Source organism: Notolepis coatsorum (assembly GCF_963971535.1).
Source record: "Notolepis coatsorum genome assembly, chromosome: 17".
Taxonomy (NCBI): Eukaryota; Metazoa; Chordata; class Actinopteri; order Aulopiformes; family Paralepididae; genus Notolepis; species Notolepis coatsorum.
In genome coordinates, this window is record NC_140181.1 from 112,231,226 (window position 1) to 112,251,304 (window position 20,079).

The following is a 20,079-nucleotide window of genomic DNA, read 5'->3' on the forward strand; positions in this document are numbered from 1 at the left end:
GTAGAGTAGAAATTTAGAAATTGTATAATGGTATATACGTCCAAATCATGTTGTTTATCGAGTTATTGGCAATCGATCGCTATGTAGTGTGTCGAGATCGAGTCCCGGGACCTATTAGCGAGTGCCCGGAAGTAATACGGCCGTCCAGCACAACCTCTACGGCACTTCCTGTTAAGCGATTGCGCCGATCGGCCACCAGATGGCGCTCCTGAACCGCCAGAGAGCTCAGTGGGTCCTCCTGGTGGATCTCAGGCCAGCGGAGGGGACATATGAATCCGATCCCAGATTTTTGAAATATTGATATTAAAGACGCTGTAAGGCGTCTTCGGCAACTTGAGCATGGCCGAGAATGGCGTGTTTAGGCGTTTCCCGGCACCCAAAGTGTTAATCATATTCGATTTATAAAATAATAAAAGGATTTTTTTTATATATTTGGGCGGAAAATTTCAAGATATACAGACTTTACAATGTGGCCCTATATATGATAAAACAGCCATTGAATTACCCAACATGTTATTTTCCATACCAAAGCAGATTTCATGATGCATATTGATATCGGAAAACATTCCTTCTGAATATCATTATATAAAAATATTTTCAATATCGCCAAAGCCCTAAAGAACCTACAGAGTTTAGGACACACCCTCTGGACCAGTGGTTCTCAAACTACGGGTCGCGACCCAAATTGGGGTCGTGGGTAGGCGCATCGGAAAGTTTATAAATGTGTATCGATAACATAGTGCTGTAATTACAATTTCTAATAAATATGCATGATCAAGTTCAACAACGTGTGCTTTTAGTTTAGGACACACCCTCTAGACAAAGCCCTAAAGCAGGGGTCTCAAACTCAATTCACCTGGGGGACGCTGGAGGTAGAGTCTGGGTGAGGCTGGGCCGCATCAAGTATTCCAAAAAAAAAGTACAACTGCTCCAATCTTCTCAATCTTTAGCAATAACATTTCAGAACATGAACAGTTCTTCAGAACATGAACGGTTCTTCAGAACATAGGCTTCTCAGTGGTGTCAGTGGACTCATCCACAGATATGGAAATGCACTGTGCATTTTTTTTTATTCTATCACAAAGCTGTTTAATCAAATCACCAGCCAGTATTTCAGTTATTCTGGTTGCTGTGATCTGAGGGGGATTTGCTTTTGTTTGCCTTCAAACATTTGCCTATCACTTCAGTCATACATTATTTTATTACGTATGCATCAGAGAATGGCTTCTTGTGTTTAGCAAACACCCATGCCACTGAGTGAGGACTTGGTTGCTTTTTCTCGTTGTGACATAGATTTAACAATAATTCTGTTTGCAGCTTGATATGATTTCATTCCATTTATTTTTGTGGTTCTTAGCACTGAATTTTGAGGGAAGGTTGTATCAAAATAATAATAATAAAGATTTTGTTTCGTAGTGGCGTTTCAAATTGCCACTCTTCACAAGAGCTACCGTTTCTTGGCATATTAGTCACATTGGTTTGGTGCTGGGACTCAGGATGAACGCATAGTTTTCAGTCCATTCACCTTTGAATTGCAGTCGACTTTTCTTTTACTGATCATCTTTGAACATGCCATATTTTTCTGCTGGCTGCCTGCTGGCGAAACTAGGCTACTAGCTACATTTATCTCATGGAGATAAAACTGGGAGCGAGGCTACTGTAGATGCGCTGTCAACTCTCTGCTCTGACTCGGACTGCAAGAGACGACATGCAGTCCGTGAAGACCCGCCCTACTCAGCTCTGATTCGCAGACTGTGGGTGGGGGGGGAAAACGCTGACGGGACGCTGAATGTGATTGGACCAGAGCAGAGTACTCGAGTACACAGACACAGACAGTGTGGAGCAGTGCAGCCGGACATGCAGAGCACTGCTCGCAGAGGAGATAGCGAGGATGTATTTGCCTTCCACTTTACTTGGTATCACTCCGGAATCACGTTTCAACCAAGTCACTAACGTAACGTTGCCGTCATGAGCCTCTGCGCTATGGTAGCAGACAAGTGATAAAATAAATAAAACTCCCGACTCGCGCAACGACTCGGCAAAAGTTGCGCGCGTGCCGCACTAACACTAAACTTTGATGTCAAGTAGGGGGGCCGCAAAATATCATCCCTCGGGCCGCGAGTTTGAGACCCCTGCCCTAAAGAGTTTAGAGTTTAGGACGCACCCTCTAGTTTAGGGTTAGGGTTTAGTTCAGGACTCACCCTCAGAGGTTAGGGTTAGGGTTCAGGACTCACCCTCAGAGGTTAGGGTTAGGGTTCAGGACTCACCCTCAGAGGTTAGGGTTAGGGTTCAGGACTCACGCTCAGAGGTTAGGGTTAGGGTTCAGGACTCACCCTCAGAGGTTAGGGTTAGGGTTCAGGACTCACCCTCAGAGGTTAGGGTTAGGGTTCAGGACTCACCCTCAGAGGTTAGGGTTAGGGTTCAGGACTCACCCTCAGAGGTTAGGGTTAGGGTTCAGGACTCACCCTCAGAGGTTAGGGTTAGGGTTCAGGACTCACGCTCAGAGGTTAGGGTTAGGGTTCAGGACTCACCCTCAGAGGTTAGGGTTAGGGTTCAGGACTCACCCTCGGCACAGAGCCCCAGGGCCTCGTAGGTGATCAGCTCGTTGGCCGAGAAGCAGTCGTGCAGCTCCACCACGTCCACGTCGCTGGGTTTCAAACCCGCAGCCTCGAAGCACTTCTCAGCCGCCAGCCGAGACATGTCGTACCCCACCTGGAGGGGTCAGGGTCAGGGTTAGAGACGTGTCGTACCCCACCTGGAGGGGTCAGGGTCAGGGTTAGAGACGTGTCGTACCCCACCTGGAGGGGTCAGGGTCAGGGTTAGAGACGTGTCGTACCCCACCTGGAGGGGTCAGGGTCAGGGTTAGAGACGTGTCGTACCCCACCTGGAGGGGTCAGGGTCAGGGTTAGAGACGTGTCGTACCCCACCTGGAGGGGTCAGGGTCAGGGTTAGAGACGTGTCGTACCCCACCTGGAGGGGTCAGGGTCAGGGTTAGAGACGTGTCGTACCCCACCTGGAGGGGTCAGGGTCAGGGTTAGAGACGTGTCGTACCCCACCTGGAGGGGTCAGGGTCAGGGTTAGAGACGTGTCGTACCCCACCTGGAGGGGTCAGGGTCAGGGTTAGAGACGTGTCGTACCCCACCTGGAGGGGTCAGGGTCAGGGTTAGAGACGTGATGTCGTACCCCACCTGGAGGGGTCAGGGTCAGGGTCAGAGACGTGTCGTACCCCACCTGGAGGGGTCAGGGTCAGGGTCAGAGACGTGATGTCGTACCCCACCTGGAGGGGTCAGGGTCAGGGTTAGAGACGTGATGTCGTACCCCACCTGGAGGGGTCAGGGTCAGGGTTAGAGACGTGATGTCGTACCCCACCTGGAGGGGTCAGGGTCAGGGTTAGAGACGTGATGTCGTACCCCACCTGGAGGGGTCAGGGTCAGGGTTAGAGACGTGATGTCGTACCCCACCTGGAGGGGTCAGGGTCAGGGTCAGACCTCTGGTCCCTGACTGTACATCATCAGCTGAGGTTATAAAGATGGGGGGGTTACAATTTAAGGGGAACATTTCATTTAAAAAGATACAGTTTTCAAGCGACCACGAAGAGTCTTTGTATCTCAATTTGCGGAGTGAAATTATGGAACGGTCTGATTGTGGAGTTAAAGCAATGTCAAAAAACATAAAAACAGTTTAAAATAAAATAGTCAAATGGTTTTCCAGATGTACAGAGATGATGAAGGGGTTTGATAACTGGCCATATGTATGTATGTATGTATATATGTGCATTATGTAGGTATATAGTTGTATATATGTATAAAAAAAATGGCTAGAGGAACTATACAGGGTAACATACAGTTTTGGCAAATATTAATAAGGTATTATTAAAAAATGTATTGTTAACCAAGTACATTTTTTCAATATAAGTCGAGTAATGTATGAATTAGTAAATAAAATATAGTATGTTCTTATGAGTAAATAGGGGTGGGATTAAATAAGTGTATACTTCTTCCCACTCAAATATCTAAATGACAAAAAAGAAAATAATAATAATCAAGTTTGACTTTTGTTTGTTTTGTTATTTAAATTTTTTAATTTACATTTATTATTTGAACGGCTTAAGACTATATATATATGTACTTGATGTTTGTTTGTTATGTTGCATATTTGAAATAAACTTCAATCAAATCAAGGAGTGATGATGAGATCAGGCTCAAACCTGACCTATGGAGTATTTATCAAATAAAGTCTAAGGCTCCCTGTGACACCCGACCCCCGACCCCCGCCACCCGGCACCCTAACCCGCCACCCTAACCCGCCACCCTAACCCGCCACCCGGCACCCGCCACCCGCCACCCGACCCCCGCCACCCGGCACATGCCGCTGGTAGAAAACGACCTATAGAATTGCCCCGTCTCTCCGTATGGTCCCCCGGAAATGTTTTCAATCATTTTTGGAAATTTGTGTCCGTCGAGCAAAATCCACAGTGAGTGGCTGGTGAGACAAAAAAGTTAATGTCAAGCCCTGCGACCAATCCTTACTGCAAGATTTTGCAAGAATTTGCAAGAATACCCACAGTCAAATACCCTTTAACACATCCAGCGCCAAAAACGCTGTCCAGCGTTATTGGCCGCCATGCATAGATCAATATTTCATTTTTTCGCCATGGCATTCATAGTTCATATACCCACCCCCGGTCCTGCAGCTGGACCTTAGATGTGACTGCAACGACGGCTCAATGCCGCCGCCTGGTGGATGGTCGGGCGAGTTACACTCGCCAACAGGATGTGCCATCAGTGCGTCGATGAAACTCATCCGGCAGTCACCTCTCGTTACGGGACTCCCGACAGACACTATGTACATAATGGATCGCTTTCTAAATTTAATAATCTATATGATAGGGAGCTCCCGTAGCTCACCGCGTATCTCGGCGCTATTTCAGCGTCGGGGACAACCGTGCTCGTCACGGATCTGGGGTACACGAGTTCGATTCCCAGACCCGCCGTATTTTCTCAGAGTGTCTTCCCCTACTCTACATCCCATTCAACCTGTTTCTGTCGGTCATGCTTGACCAGAAAAAAGCGATGAACGCTAAAAAAGAAAGTTTAAAAAAAAAATAATAATAATAATCTATATGATTTCGGCGTTTATTGCGACATACAAACCGGAAATGGACCTAGGTGATCGGCATCGTGTAATTGGGATCTTTCACCGCCAGTCTCATTGGCCCACGGTAAGAGGAATATAACGTTGTTTTCAACCCGATTGTGCATTTCCTTGTTTGCAAACCATCTGATCAATATATCCACCCAACCTACATAAAGCAGTTACTGATGATCGGGGAATTATAGACGACCCCCCCCCACCCCCCTTTCCTCCGCGCATGATGAGGCATAACGTATACCGATCATATACATTAGAGTTTTTTTGTGTAGCGTGTATGGGGGGGATTTTGGAATTACAGCAGAAAAGCTTAAAAACATACTTATATTAATCTAGACGGTATTAACACAACAATGTATGAATGAAAAAGTAAAACGTTCCCACATCCTGAACGATAGATAATCGATGTTGAATGGGCCATAGTAATGTCAATATAGCAATACAATTTAAAAAGTTATAGCCCTGCAAAGAAGGTGAACATCTCCATAGGCTTAGACTGGTGGCAGAGAGGGGCATGAGATGGGCAATACCCCCGGCGGGCAATGTGTTAAAAAGGTGGCGGGGTGCCAGAGTGGCACACCGCGTAACGCACTGCAGTGCAACGCGGCGACTCCCGGACCCGCCGACCTTTTGCCGGGTCTGTCCTCCCCCCATATCTCCTCCTGTCCTCCCCCTCTGCCGGGTCTGTCCTCCCCCCATATCTCCTCCTGTCCTCCCCCTCTGCCGGGTCTGTCCTCCCCCCATATCTCCTCCTGTCCTCCCCCTCTGCCGGGTCTGTCCTCCCCCCATATCTCCTCCTATCCTCCCCCTCTGCCGGGTCTGTCCTCCCCCCATATCTCCTCCTATCCTCCCCCTCTGCCGGGTCTGTCCTCCCCCCATATCTCTCCTGTCCTCCCTCTCTGCCGGGTCTGTCCTCCCCCCATATCTCCTCCTATCCTCCCTCTCTGCCGGGTCTGTCCTCCCCCCATATCTCTCCTGTCCTCCCCCTCTGCCGGGTCTGTCCTCCCCCCATATCTCTCCTGTCCTCCCCCTCTGCCGGGTCTGTCCTCCCCCCATATCTCCTCCTATCCTCCCCCTCTGCCGGGTCTGTCCTCCCCCCATATCTCCTCCTATCCTCCCCCTCTGCCGGGTCTGTCCTCCCCCCATATCTCCTCCTATCCTCCCCCTCTGCCGGGTCTGTCCTCCCCCCATATCTCCTCCTGTCCTCCCCCTCTGCCGGGTCTGTCCTCCCCCCATATCTCCTCCTATCCTCCCCCTCTGCCGGGTCTGTCCTCCCCCCATATCTCTCCTGTCCTCCCCCTCTGCCGGGTCTCTGTCCAATAAAGCAATAAAATGCCCAAATAATGATGGTGGTGGAACTCTGAGCGGATGAGATTTGTTTATCTGTTTATTTGATGGAGCCCCATTAGTCTACACCAGGGGTAGGCAACCCTAGGCACAGTGCAAAAATAGTGAAATATTTTGCACTGTTGTCGCATTTATCTTGTTGAAATCCTCCCACAGGTTCTTTTTACTACAACATATTTAATTGAGACCCTTTATTTGTTTATTATTTCAATTTAGCTGGAAATACATTGCTACATCATTCAGTAACATTTGCAGAGCCTTATAACAAAAACATTATTATGGTCACCATTGTGACCAGTGGGATTAATCAACACATTGTATTATTTATTTTTCTATTTCATTGAACATTGCACATGTTAAAAGCCATTTTTTTACTCAAAATGTGAGTATTACCAAGTCAACTTGTGTTCTTAAAACAATGACAATAAACATAGTTTTATTAGGTTGAAATAATGTGGTTGTGTACTTTTTTCTGTTAACTTATTATGGATTAAAACCTGAAAACCTTAATGCACAGTTACTGAACTCAATATTTTTAAGTTCTGGTAACTTATTATTATTTATTTTTTTACAGTGTAGTCTTGCGATCAATCAAAACTTATTTACACGATATACCTCACATTCATGTACATCATATATTAGTTTACTGCCATATCCATCATCGCACTGCCACTTTACTGCCATTATTGTATTATTGTATTTTACTGCCATTATTTATTATTCATACTTACAATGTACCATGCTGCTAAAAGTTCTCGTTTACCTCTATATTTACATTCACTCATACATTAACTTTTTGTTTGTGCTACTGTCTACATTGTATATAGTCCTGTATACTGTCCATATGTTACTTTATGTTTATAGTATACTATATATGTTACTTTATGTTTATAGTATACTATATATGTTACTTTGTGTTTATATTAGATAGTAGGGCTGCACGATTTTGGGAAATAATCTAATTGCGATTTTTCTCACAGATATTGCGATTGCGATTAAATTTGTGATTATAATTATAAAAAAAAAATAAGCAGCCCCACAGAGGTTTATTGTAAAATGCGGCTTGCATCTGGCCTACGCGGTGGGTCTGTTCGGGACACCGAGCCTGAAAATGTTTCTTTTTACCTGGGAATCGATACCGGTACCCAACGGTACCTTTTTTTCTGTACTTTACTTTCCCTCTCTGAAGTCTAAACTTCACAACACACAATCTAAAACCCCTTACCTCCCTCTCCCAAACCGATCTTGTATCTCAATGGGACTTCCTGGTTAAATAATGTAAAAAAAAATTTAAATTAAATTAAATTAATTGCAGGCCTGGCGATTTGATAATTGCATCATTCCAAATCGCGATTTCGATTAAAAATCGATTAATCGTGCAGCCCTATTAGATAGTGTTTTTTATATATACACTGTGGGAAGGGGGAAATGCTATTTCATTTCTCTGTATTCTTGCACATTACGAGAGGTGACAATAAAGCTGACTTTGACTTTTGACTAACAAAAGTAACTCACCAAAACAACTCACAAGTCCAGGGATTCACACTGGCACTGCAGTGATGAGAGCAGGAACAGTAATGGCACAATAATAAAGAATATGATTATCTTCCACCTGCACCGATTTGTGCGGGGGGGGTGGTTACCGGCTACACGAACGGCTACTCGCATCTTTTTTATTGTTATTATCCGTTTTCAATCTAAACCGTTTGGGATTGTTTTCCCCTTTTCAAATTCGGACCAAGCGAGCGGTCTTCTCTCGTGCCGAGCAGCGGAGATAACAGCAGCGTGTGGAACTGATCTGATCCGTAGCGAGCGTTTATCCCAAGTTGCCTGGTTTCATCCCGCCAGGCTCGGACCCGCCGCGCGAGACAGCGTTGGGACTTGTTGTCAACTCGCGGCCAGATACTAGTACGCAACGCATAGAGGTTCTTCACATGGGGGGGGGGGGGGGGACGTTAGCACGGATGACAACCAATCATGCGGGACATGGTCTCAATTTGCGTGACGTGTGAAAAGAGACAGAAATGCTGTGCAATCACGCGCAGTGCGTGACGTCTGGTCACCCTAGGTTAAAGGCCAAGTTGAAGAGGTGGGTTTTGAGGAGCTTTTTTAACGAGTCCAGAGTTGGGGCGTTGCGGAGTTCTGCGGGGGGGGGGGGGGGGGGGTGGGAGTTCCAGAGGGCGGGAGCTGCCACGCTGAAAGCTCTGTCCCCGAAGGTCTGCAGTCTGGTTCTGGGGGATGGAGAGCTGACCAGTGTGGCAGCTCCCGCCCTCTGGAACTCCCTCCCCGCAGAACTCTGCAACGCCCCAACTCTGGACTCGTTCAAAAAAAGCAGCTCAACAGCTCAACAGCTGTTGAGGCTATGTGGTGGTGAGCCTCAACGGTCCAAACCCAGTGTGCCTCTCACCATCTTCATGCAGCTGTTCTCCTCGAAGGTGGTGGCGAGGTCCGTCACCATCTCCTGCGCCAGGATCTCCACCGCCTGGCCCTCCAGACCGTGGCTCCGTACAAACGCTTCGCTGGCCAGGACCGCCGCTCCGGCGCCGTCTGACGTGGGACTGTCGGGGAGAGGGCGGAGGAGGAGGACGGCGGGTCATAATCATGCTACAGCGACTTTCAAACCCGGTCACAACAAGTCAGCAGCAGGGGCCCACCTCCGGCGGCTGAGGGTAAGTGGTATTGTTCGTCGAGCAGTGCCGAACTTGAACGCTACACTCAGTATAGTACATAGTAGTATAGACATATTAGTAGGGATGTCCAGATCCGATCACGTGATTTTCAGAAGATCGGGAGGAAAAATCGGGAGAAAAAAAATATAAAGATTTGTATTATTTTATTCAACAAACATGACCATGTTGTTCACGTCTTAAACTCATACTGCGGCCTTAGTTTTGGTTTTAAATTACATATCATCATTCATTTATTTATTGTCGCACAGAGCAGAAGAATTTGCCAAAACAAACGCATTTCCTTTGATTTACACCGTCGCACGACAGTGACGTGTGCCGACAATAGCAGACCTACAAGCTCACAACTCGGAGCAGCTAGACAAAATGTCAGAAGTTTGGAAGCATTTTAAAATTTAAAAACGAAGCCAGTCCAATAGCCAGTTGCAATGTTTGCAAGGCGGACGTTCAGCGTGGAGGAAAAAACAGAGCTGCGTTCAACACGACCAATCTAATACGCCACCTGAGAAACAGCCACAAACGACAACACGGCGAGTACATAGCTTTACCAGCCTACACGTTATGTGACTAGAGCGAGGAAAGGAATGGGGGGAGGCGGCTGGTGCTTTGCCAAACAGCTGTATATCGATTGCAATGCCTCGCTTGAATGAAGTTAACGTTCGACTGGATAACGTCAACATTCGCTTTGTGAGGATTATCGTCGGCGTTTCAGACCAAATTGGAGCCAATCATTACGTAAGTCGAACACTGTGAATGTATACTAATGTGCAAACAGATTGAAACTTTGAATATTTCTCGTATGAAGCACATTCTCAGGGGCTCAGGGTGAATGTAATGTGAGCCACCGCGCTCGAGAGGCTATTGAGACAACAGAGGGGCTTGTCTCGCTTCGCCAGTTTCTGACAAAAATGCGTCAAATTGGTTACTAATGTGAAAGATCGGATCGGGAAAGATCGGTATCGGCAGATACTCAAAATCACATGATCGGGATTGGATCGGGAGCAAACAAATGCGACCGGGACATCCCTACATATTAGCATAGTAGGTAGTAGTATTAGTTATTAATAGTAGCCCGCTTTGCGTAGTGATTATAGACCAGCATCAGGGTTCTCACAGACAGAAATTCAAGTACTTTCCTAAACACTATTTTTTATTTTAAAAGGGCATTTAAAAGGATACAATTCACTTTTAAATGCCATTTTTTTATAGAAAAGAAATCGGATCCAATATTTATGGCTTAAAACCAATAAATTTCCGACAATTAGTTACACTTTAAATAAAAGAAATAAAATTTCTAGATTCAGAATTTTTTTATCATGGATTAACAAAACATTCAATGCGAATGGTTGATTTGAATGTCAAGGACTTTTTAAGCTCCTTGTTAAAAAATGGGACGGTTTTTTTTCTCCAAGCACTTTAAAGCACTTCAAGGACCTTGTGCGAACCCTGGCACTCGATCTGGGAAAACATTACCAGTCCTCCCTAGTCAACGGTGGAATATTTCCTCTGTCGTGATTAGGAAGACGGGGCAACCCTCATGCTGAACTGCCATGAGCAACCCTCAAAGATTAGAACTTCAAATCGCACAGGTATTTCTAATATATTTTGAGATAATACATTTACATTTTAGTCATTTAGCTGAACGCTTTTATCCAAAGCGACTTACAAGTTCTGTACGACAAGTCATCAGGAAGGAAGGGCACAACTCTATCAGCTGAGTAACAATGTTCATCAAAGTGTTGAGTGCTACAGTGTAGGTTAGTTTATTAGGACAAGTACATGACAGTAAGGTTAGTTAGGGTTAGATTTATTTATTTTAATAATAAAAACGATACTAATTGACGGGAGGTTTGTGAGCCTCTTACCAGCACTGCAGGAGAGTGAGGAACTCAAACACCTTCCTCGAGTTAATAACCTGCTCCAGGCTGTACTCCTCCTGAAACTGAGAGTAGCTACACACACACACACACACACACACACACACACACACACACACACACACACACACACACACACACACACACACACACACACACACACACACACACACACACACACACACACACACACACACACACACACACACACACACACACACACACACACACACACACACACACACACACACACACACACACACACACACACACACACACACACACACACACACACACACACACACAGTTCCTTTAGATTAAAAAGATTATAATAATAAAAAAAAAAAAAAAAAATGGTATTTATGTAAAAGTCCTCCATTCAGAATTCTATTTGGAGACAAATATTTTATATTGAATGTATCCAATTAATTAACCCTTTCACTGCCACACGACAGAATCATCCGTGGAGCCAATGATGCTAATGATGGAGCATCGCCGTCGGTTGTGTGATAGTAAAGGGCTAACCTTCTGTATTGTCACAGTGAAAGGGTTAACCGGCTGTCGTGTGGCAGTGAAAGGGTTAAGTATCGACAGTAAATGTACACATTCTATATACAATGATCTTCAGTCCTCAACCCATTGTTGGTCCAAAAAATACCAGCTTTGATCACATCCTCGTGAAGTTGGCAAAGCTTCAACTTTTTTAAATCAACTTGTGCCATCAGTTCTGGATGCCAAATAGTTTCCTTCAAATTAGCAACCGATAAATGTAGTAATAGTAAAAAAATTAAAATAAAAAAAAAGTACAACGTTGCAGTATAAGTACAATGTTTTCCTAAAAATTCAAACACTCAAGAAAAGTACCTGAACATTATACAGTTCTTGAGTAAAAAATACTCTCCAACACTGATAATAGTTACAGGACAACACAATCCCATTGGCTACCTGTACAAAGCATGCATTCCCATTGGCTACCTGTACAAAGCATGCATTCGCTTCCTTGGATATATATATATATATATATATATGTTATATATATATAGGGATGTCCGATATTATCGGCCGATATTGGCATTAAAATGTAATATCGGAAATTATCGGTATTGGTTTACATTTATTTAACCTTTATTTACCCAGGCAAGCAAGTAAGAACAAATTCTTATTTTATTTATTGTCAAAAGTATGCATACAGTTGTGTTAATTCCACGACAAGAGATATGTAATGTTAATTAATACCTGAAATTATTCTTTTTTTTGGGGGGGGGGGGGGGGGGGGGGGGCGCATATATCGGTATCGGAAATTAAGAGTTGGACAATATCGGTATATCAAATATCTGTAAAAAAGCCAATATGGAACATCCCTAGCTGAGCTTTGTGTAACATACATTCTGTGAGGAACAACACTCCATGTTGAACAGTTAACGTGTCTTACGGGTTGTTGGTGGAATGCTTGTGGTTCTTCCACGCGATTTTGGCAAAGTGCTCCGGTTTGGTGCCTGGAAAAGATCCACACGTCAACAACACAAACAACACGCCGAAACCAAGCAGAACCAGGGAGAGAGAAAACACACAGAGGCAGAATCATACTTTCAGAACTAATACAAGGCACTTTTCACAACAACATTTAACAAGGCCATTATTTATTCACCATATTTCTCCATGTGTTCCCTCCCGGCGTTACCGAACATCTGGGGTGCGAACGGGGCTGCCGCCATGCCGTAGCGGTTGATCATCACCTCCATGTGCTTGTCCATGGGGTTGGTTCTGTCCATGTACTGCCGGGCCAGAGAGACACGAGCTCGGCTCAGGACGGGCAACGTTCATAAGAACAGGTTCAAATACACAATATAGAAATATGGGCTTCTAAAACAGGGTTCCCACAGACATTGCAAAATTTAAGTCAACGACGTTCAAGTACTTTTCTAAGCACAATTTTTCTTTTTAACTCATTCTGCACCAACCACGTATTATTACGTGTTTGCTCGACAACCGTTGGGCGCCAAACGCGTAATATTACGTTTTTTGGATCGTTTTTCCTTTTTTTCGATTTTAATATCAATATTACACTCACGGACCTATATGTTACCGCTGAAAGCCATACTGAGACGCCAAAAGTGCAGTGCCGGCCAGATCTTGCTAGGTGGCAGTATCGCCCACCCTTTTAAACCCTGTTCCAGACCCTGTGTTACACCTAAACCCCTCCGGGCGCTGAATTTAGACGGAGCCAAGTAAATCGCTTCATCCGACCACTTTCGAAACGCATCTAGCACACTCGACCCATAAGTTGTGCCCAATTATGCCCGGGACCAGATGGACATCAATACTGGAAATCGCTATCAGACAATTGGAATATTCTTTTTGGAATAACCCCGATCAAAAGTAAGGACTATCTGACGTCAATTCCACCTTGATCCTGCAATGATTTCATATCGACCCGGCTGATCAGCGTGTGTGGTGTTCAAAACGAATGCCGTTACTGACGATCCAAGCATCAGAAACGACCCCTCCCCCCCTTTCATGCATTCATGATGAAACATAATACCTGTTATATACATTTGATTTGGAAATAGTAGCGTGTCTAGGGATGAAACGCCAACGCTTATAGTAGAATTCACGTAGCGCCCTATAACTCTTCTATTTTTATATGTAGGAATATTGGAATATATTTTTAAATGTATGCTACTATAATGTTATGTATGCATGTACTGTTTTTGTTGTGTGTGGACACCAGGAGGACTAGTTGTTGCTGCGGTGATGACTAATGGGGATCCGTAATAAAGATAAAGATAAACTCAGCTTTTCAGGAATTAGCCCGGGTCACTCTGATTATATTATACAATATTCACCACGGGATAACGTGCGAACGTATGCATGAAAAAATGTATCCTTTTTTGCATGTTCGACGGAAGATACTGACTGTCAAATGACCATAGTATTGTCTCCATGGCTATAATAAGAGAATATAGATATAGCTCTACAAACAAAGTGATGCACCCCTATCTTTAAAGCGTGGCCCAGCTAGAACGGGATAAGGATAATGGCCGGCGCTGAATGAGTTAAGCACTTCAAGGACCTTGTGCGAACACTGCTTGTGTTTTCCTTTGGTCATGGCGTGCTTTATCGGGGGGGGGGGGGGGTGTCTTGGATGTGGATGTGGTAGGGACTGATGTGTGAGGTGTTCGGGGGACTGACTGTTCCGGGGGGCGGGGGGGTTCACATGCCTTCGAGCGCCATTATACTATTGTACTTATTTTATGCCAATTCATAAATCTGCACGTCTACATTACACTACTTTTATTGTCTTTTATACCAATTCTTAAGGCCGACCCGGGTTCGACTCCCGAACCCGTCGTTATTTGCCGAATGTCTTCCCCCCACTCTGTCTCCCATTCCTCCTCTGTCTCTCTCTACTGGACTGCCCAGTAGCAATAAAGCGATAAAACGCCAAAAAAAAAAAAATTGTGCATTGAAATGTCTGTAAAGTCTCGACTACATTGAAAACGAGGGCGACCTCAATTGTAATTTCGAGAATAAATAAAGGTGGACGTTGATGCTTCTGCACCAAAAGCTGTGCTGTACCTTGGAGGACAGGGAGCCTCTCTCCATCTTCTCAAAGCCCAGGGCGAGCACACAGTCGGCCAGACCTACAGCGGGGTTACAGGACGAAGGGCGAGTGAAGAGGAGGAGGATGCACAGTGCAGGGTACAGTATATAGGGTGCAGCAGCGTCGTTAACCCTTTCACTGCCACACGACAGAAGGTTAACCTTTTACTACTACTATCACATAACCGACGGTCGGTTGTGTGGTCGACAACCGTTGGGCGCCAAACACGTAATATTACGTTTTTGGATCGTTTTCCTTATATCAATATTACACTCACGGACCTATATGTATAGCTGATAGAGTTGTGCCCTTCCTGATGACTTGTCATACAGAACTTGTAAGTCGCTTTGGATAAAAGCGTTTCAGCTAAATGACTAAATGTAAATGTATATGTTACCGCTGAAAAGCCATACTGAGACGCCAAAAGTGCAGTACCGGCCAGATCCTGCTAGGTGGCAGTATCGCCCACCCTTTTAAACCCTGTTCCAGACCCTGAGTTACACCTAAACCAGTCCTCGGTTAACCGGCTGTCGTGTGGCAGTGAAAGGGTTAACCTTCTGTGTATTGTGGCAGTGAAAGGGTTAACCGTTTGGTAGTGTGGCGGTGAAAGGGTTAAGACAACGCACCAGCGTCACCATGTGCTTAGATTTAGACACAGCGGGGGGCAGTCAGGTGGCGTAGCGGAGATTGTGCTCGTCACCAATGCAAGAGGCTGCGGTCTCGACTCCCGGAGAGTCAGCGTTGCCTCGGCTCGGGCTGATCGCTATACTAACTCGTTTGGCTGAGTTAGGGGGAGGGGAGCCGTGGGTGGGTCCTGGGCGTTGTGGACAGCGACCCCTACAGTTCGGTCGGTGCGCCTGCTCAGCGAAGGTAGGATCTGGTGAGAGGTAGTGCGGCCTCCCACACGTTACACTCTCCCGGTGAGAATCTGCGCGGCCAGGCTGGCTGCCGGCTGGCTGCACACATGCCTCTCGGACCAACAGTAGGGGAAAGTGCGCAACAACCAGGAAGGGGGTTGGGAATTGAGAGAGAGAGAGAGAGAGAGAGAGAGAGAGAGAGAGAGAGAGAGAGAGAGAGCGAGAGAGCTAATGATGCTAATGATGGAGCATCGCCGTCGGTTGTGTGATAGTAAAGGCAGGGCTAACCTTCCGTATTGTCACAGTGAAAGGGTTAACCGGCTGTCGTGTGGCAGTGAAAGGGTTAAAAAATAATAATAATAATAATAATTTAAAGGATCTTTGAGCTTGAATGTAGCGCCCGGAGGCCCCTGGGCTGAACTCACCTCCCTGGACCAGCTGGCGAGCGAGGAAGAGAGCCGTGGAGCCCGTGGAGCAGTTGTTGTTGACGTTGATGATGGGGATCCCGGACAGGCCCAGGCTGTGGTAGATGGCCCGCTGCCCGCAGGTCGAGTCCCCTGGGAGGAGAGTGGAGGTTTGAAGGGGGAATGAGATGATTTGCACATAAAAGAGAGGAAATTCATGAAACGGGGAAAGTGGTAGGGCTGTACCGAACGCTTCGAAGCTTCGATCATAATGTTGACATTCGAATTCTAAATCAACATTAGAATTTTTTATTTTTTAAATCTTTTTTTTTTCTGTCTATTCAATCTGTTTAAACCAATGGGGGTTTTCTTCACAGTTGCAGTTAAAGATTAGGCGACACTAATATTATACTATAAGACGTCACAATCACTTTCATACCAACCGTGCCCTTATTGGATTATTTATGTTGACGAAACTGAGTTATATTCATTAAATTAAGTTGATTTAATAAAAGAAAAAGACTCATTTAATCAGATTAATCACTTTATTCAAATTGAGGATTTAGTTTTTTTTTTTTTTATGTAAAAAAAAAGAAATGTATGAATTTCTTTTTTTTATAGACATTCGAAGCTTCGTTCGAATGCTTAAATAGAAGCTTCGAATGTTAAAAAATGACATTCGGTACAGCCCTAGAAAGTGGGCAGTTCACTCCACTAAATACCACTTTGGCGTATCGGTGTACACAGACACACAGGTGTACAGACACACAGGTGTACAGACACACAGCTGCAGACACACAGGTGTACAGACACACAGGTGTACAGACACACAGCTGCAGACACACAGCTACAGACACACAGGTGTACAGACACACAGGTGTACAGACACACAGCTGCAGACACACAGCTGCAGACACACAGGTGTACAGACACACAGGTGTACAGACACACAGCTGCAGACACACAGGTGTACAGACACACAGGTGTACAGACACACAGGTGTACAGACACACAGCTGCAGACACACAGGTGTACAGACACACAGCTGCAGACACAGGTGTACAGACACACAGCTGCAGACACACAGGTGTACAGACACACAGCTGCAGACACAGGTGTACAGACACACAGCTGCAGACACACAGGTGTACAGACACACAGGTGTACAGACACACAGGTGTACAGACACACAGGTGTAGACACACAGGTGTACAGACACACAGGTGTACAGACACACAGGTGTACAGACACACAGCTACCACTTTGATCCAAAGCGACTTACAAGTTGTGTACAACAGGTCAGCAGGAAGGGTACGACTGTGGCAGCTAAGGGTCAGTAAGATTGTTTGTCAAACTGTGTCGAACTTGAGTGCTACAGTCTTGAGTGCATGATTGTAGTATAGATATATTAGCATAGTATGTTTATGTTTATTTAGGATCCCCATTAGCGTTTGCACTTGACAATTGTGGCGGTGAAAGGGTTAACCTTCTGTAGTCTGGTAGTAATAATAATAATAATAATAGATCAAATTTATATAGCGCCTTTCACAGAACCCAAGGTCGCTTCACAATCAGGACAAAAAATAGGGCTAGGGAAATAGGGGGGGGGGGAAGGGGGGATGAGGGAAGGTAAGGGATAATGGACCTAATCTAGTCTAAACTAACTGATGGGGAAAAGCCTTGGTGAAGAGGTGTGTTTTTAGAGCAGTTTTGAAGATGTCCAGGGTTGGGGCGTTGCTTATTTCAGGGGGGAGAGAGTTCCAGAGGGGGGGGGGGGTGGGGGGGGGGGGGGGACGCCACGCTGAAGGCTCTGTGAGAGAGTTCCAGAGGGGGGGGGGGACGCCACGCTGAAGGCTCTGTGAGAGAGTTCCAGAGGGGGGGGGGGGGGGGGGGGGGACGCCACGCTGAAGGCTCTGTGAGAGAGTTCCAGAGGGGGGGGGGGGGGGGGGACGCCACGCTGAAGGCTCTGTGAGAGAGTTCCAGAGGGGGGGGGGGGGGGGGGGGACGCCACGCTGAAGGCTCTGTGAGAGAGTTCCAGAGGGGGGGGGGGGGGGGGACGCCACGCTGAAGGCTCTGTGAGAGAGTTCCAGAGGGGGGGGGGGGGGGGGGACGCCACGCTGAAGGCTCTGTCCCCAAAAGTCCGTAACCTGGTGCGAGGGATGGAGAGGAGACCCAGATCAGAGGATGGTAGGTTCCGGGATGGAGTGTACTGGTGGAGGAGATCAGACAGGTACCGGGGGGCGAGGGCATGGAGGGGGGGGGGGGGGGGGGGGGGGGGCGAGGGCATGGAGGGACTTGTAGGTGAGGAGCAGGAGTTTGAAGGTGATGCGGAACCTGACTGGAAGCCAGCGGAGGTGGATGAGGGTGGGGCTGATGTGCTGCCAGGGCTTGGTGTGAGTGAGAACCCTGGCAGCTGAGTTCTGAACATACTGGAGCCTGTCCAGGGCTTTGCTGGGTCCCCCGAACAGGACTCCATTACAGTAGTCCAACCGGGAGGTGATGAATGAGTGGATCAGGGTCTCAGCCACAGAGTCTGAGAGTGAGGGTCGGAGACGGGAGATGTTTTTGAGGTGGTAGAAGGCAGACTTGGTGACGGATTAGTGAAAGTGTTAACCTTCTGTAGTGTGGTAGTGAAAGGGTTAACATTCTGTAGTGTGGTAGTGAAAGGTTAACCTTCTGTAGTGTAGTAGTGAAAGGGTTAACCTTCTGTAGTGTGGTAGTGAAAGGTTAACCTTCTGTAGTGTGGTAGTGAAAGGGTTAACCTTCTGTAGTGTGGTAGTAAAGGGTTAACCTTCTGTAGTGTGGTAGTAAAGGGTTAACCTTCTGTAGTGTGGTAGTGAAAGGGTTAACCTTCTGTAGTGTGGTAGTAAAGGGTTAACCTTCTGTAGTGTGGTAGTAAAGGGTTAACCTTCTGTAGTGTGAAAGTGAAAGGTTAACCTTCTGTAGTGTGGTAGTGAAAGGTTAACCTTCTGTAGTGTGGTAGTGAAAGGGTTAACCTTCTGTAGTGTGGTAGTGAAAGGGTAACCTTCTGTAGTGTGGTAGTGAAAGGGTTAACCTTCTGTAGTGTGGTAGTAAAGGGTTAACCTTCTGTAGTGTGGTAGTAAAGGGTTAACCTTCTGTAGTGTGGTAGTAAAGGGTTAACCTTCTGTAGTGTGGTAGTGAAAGGTTAACCTTCTGTAGTGTGGTAGTGAAAGGGTTAACCTTCTGTAGTGTGGTAGTGAAAGGGTAACCTTCTGTAGTGTGGTAGTGAAAGGGTTAACCTTCTGTAGTGTGGTAGTAAAGGGTTAACCTTCTGTAGTGTGGTAGTGAAAGGTTAACCTTCTGTAGTGTGGTAGTGAACGGGTTAACCTTCTGTAGTGTGATAGTGAAAGGGTTAACCTTCTGTAGTGTGGTAGTGAAAGGGTTAACCTTCTGTAGTGTGGTAGTGAAAGGGTTAACATTCTGTAGTGTGGTAGTGAAAGGTTAACCTTCTGTAGTGTGGTAGTGAAAGGGTTAACCTTCTGTAGTGTGGTAGTGAAAGGTTAACCTTCTGTAGTGTGGTAGTGAAAGGGTTAACCTTCTGTAGTGTGGTAGTGAAAGGGTTAACATTCTGTAGTGTGGTAGTGAAAGGTTAACCTTCTGTAGTGTGGTAGTAAAAGGGTTAACCTTCTGTAGTGTGGTAGTGAAAGGGTTAACCGGCTGTAGTGTGGTAGTGAAAGGGTTAACCGTATGTAGTGTGGTAGTGAAAGGGTTAACCTTCTGTAGTGTGGTAGTGAAAGGGTTAACCGGCTGTAGTGTGGTAGTGAAAGGGTTAACCGTCTGTAGTGTGGTAGTGAAAGGGTTAACATTATGTAGTGAAAGGGTTAACCTTCTGTAGTGTGGTAGTGAAAGGGTTAAACTTATGTAGTGTGGTAGTGAAAGGGTTAACCCTCTGTAGTGTGGTAGTGAAAGGGTTAACCTTCTGTAGTGTGGTAGTGAAAGGTTAACCTTCTGTAGTGTGGTAGTGAAAGGGTTAACCGGCTGTAGTGTGGTAGTGAAAGGGTTAACCGGCTGTAGTGTGGTAGTGAAAGGGTTAACCGGCTGTAGTGTGGTAGTGAAAGGGTTAACAGTCTGTAGTGTGGTAGTGAAAAGTTAACCTTCTGTAGTGTGGTAGTGAAAGGGTTAATAGGACAG

The 20,079-nt window shown here is 46.0% G+C and overlaps 1 protein-coding gene across 1 annotated transcript in view; it reads right to left on the reverse strand.

Moving 5' to 3' along the window:
- Positions 1 to 20,079, reverse strand: part of scp2a (sterol carrier protein 2a) — a 62,871-nt gene that overhangs the window by 30,578 nt on the left and 12,214 nt on the right. Inside the window, exons 3-9 of the mRNA XM_084333635.1 lie at positions 15,949 to 16,080; positions 14,642 to 14,706; positions 12,711 to 12,837; positions 12,495 to 12,558; positions 11,051 to 11,137; positions 8,906 to 9,056; positions 2,565 to 2,712 (exon numbers count right to left, since the gene is read on the reverse strand). Coding sequence (XP_084189761.1) covers positions 2,565 to 2,712; positions 8,906 to 9,056; positions 11,051 to 11,137; positions 12,495 to 12,558; positions 12,711 to 12,837; positions 14,642 to 14,706; positions 15,949 to 16,080 — 774 coding nt within the window. The remainder of the gene's footprint in view (positions 1 to 2,564; positions 2,713 to 8,905; positions 9,057 to 11,050; positions 11,138 to 12,494; positions 12,559 to 12,710; positions 12,838 to 14,641; positions 14,707 to 15,948; positions 16,081 to 20,079) is intronic.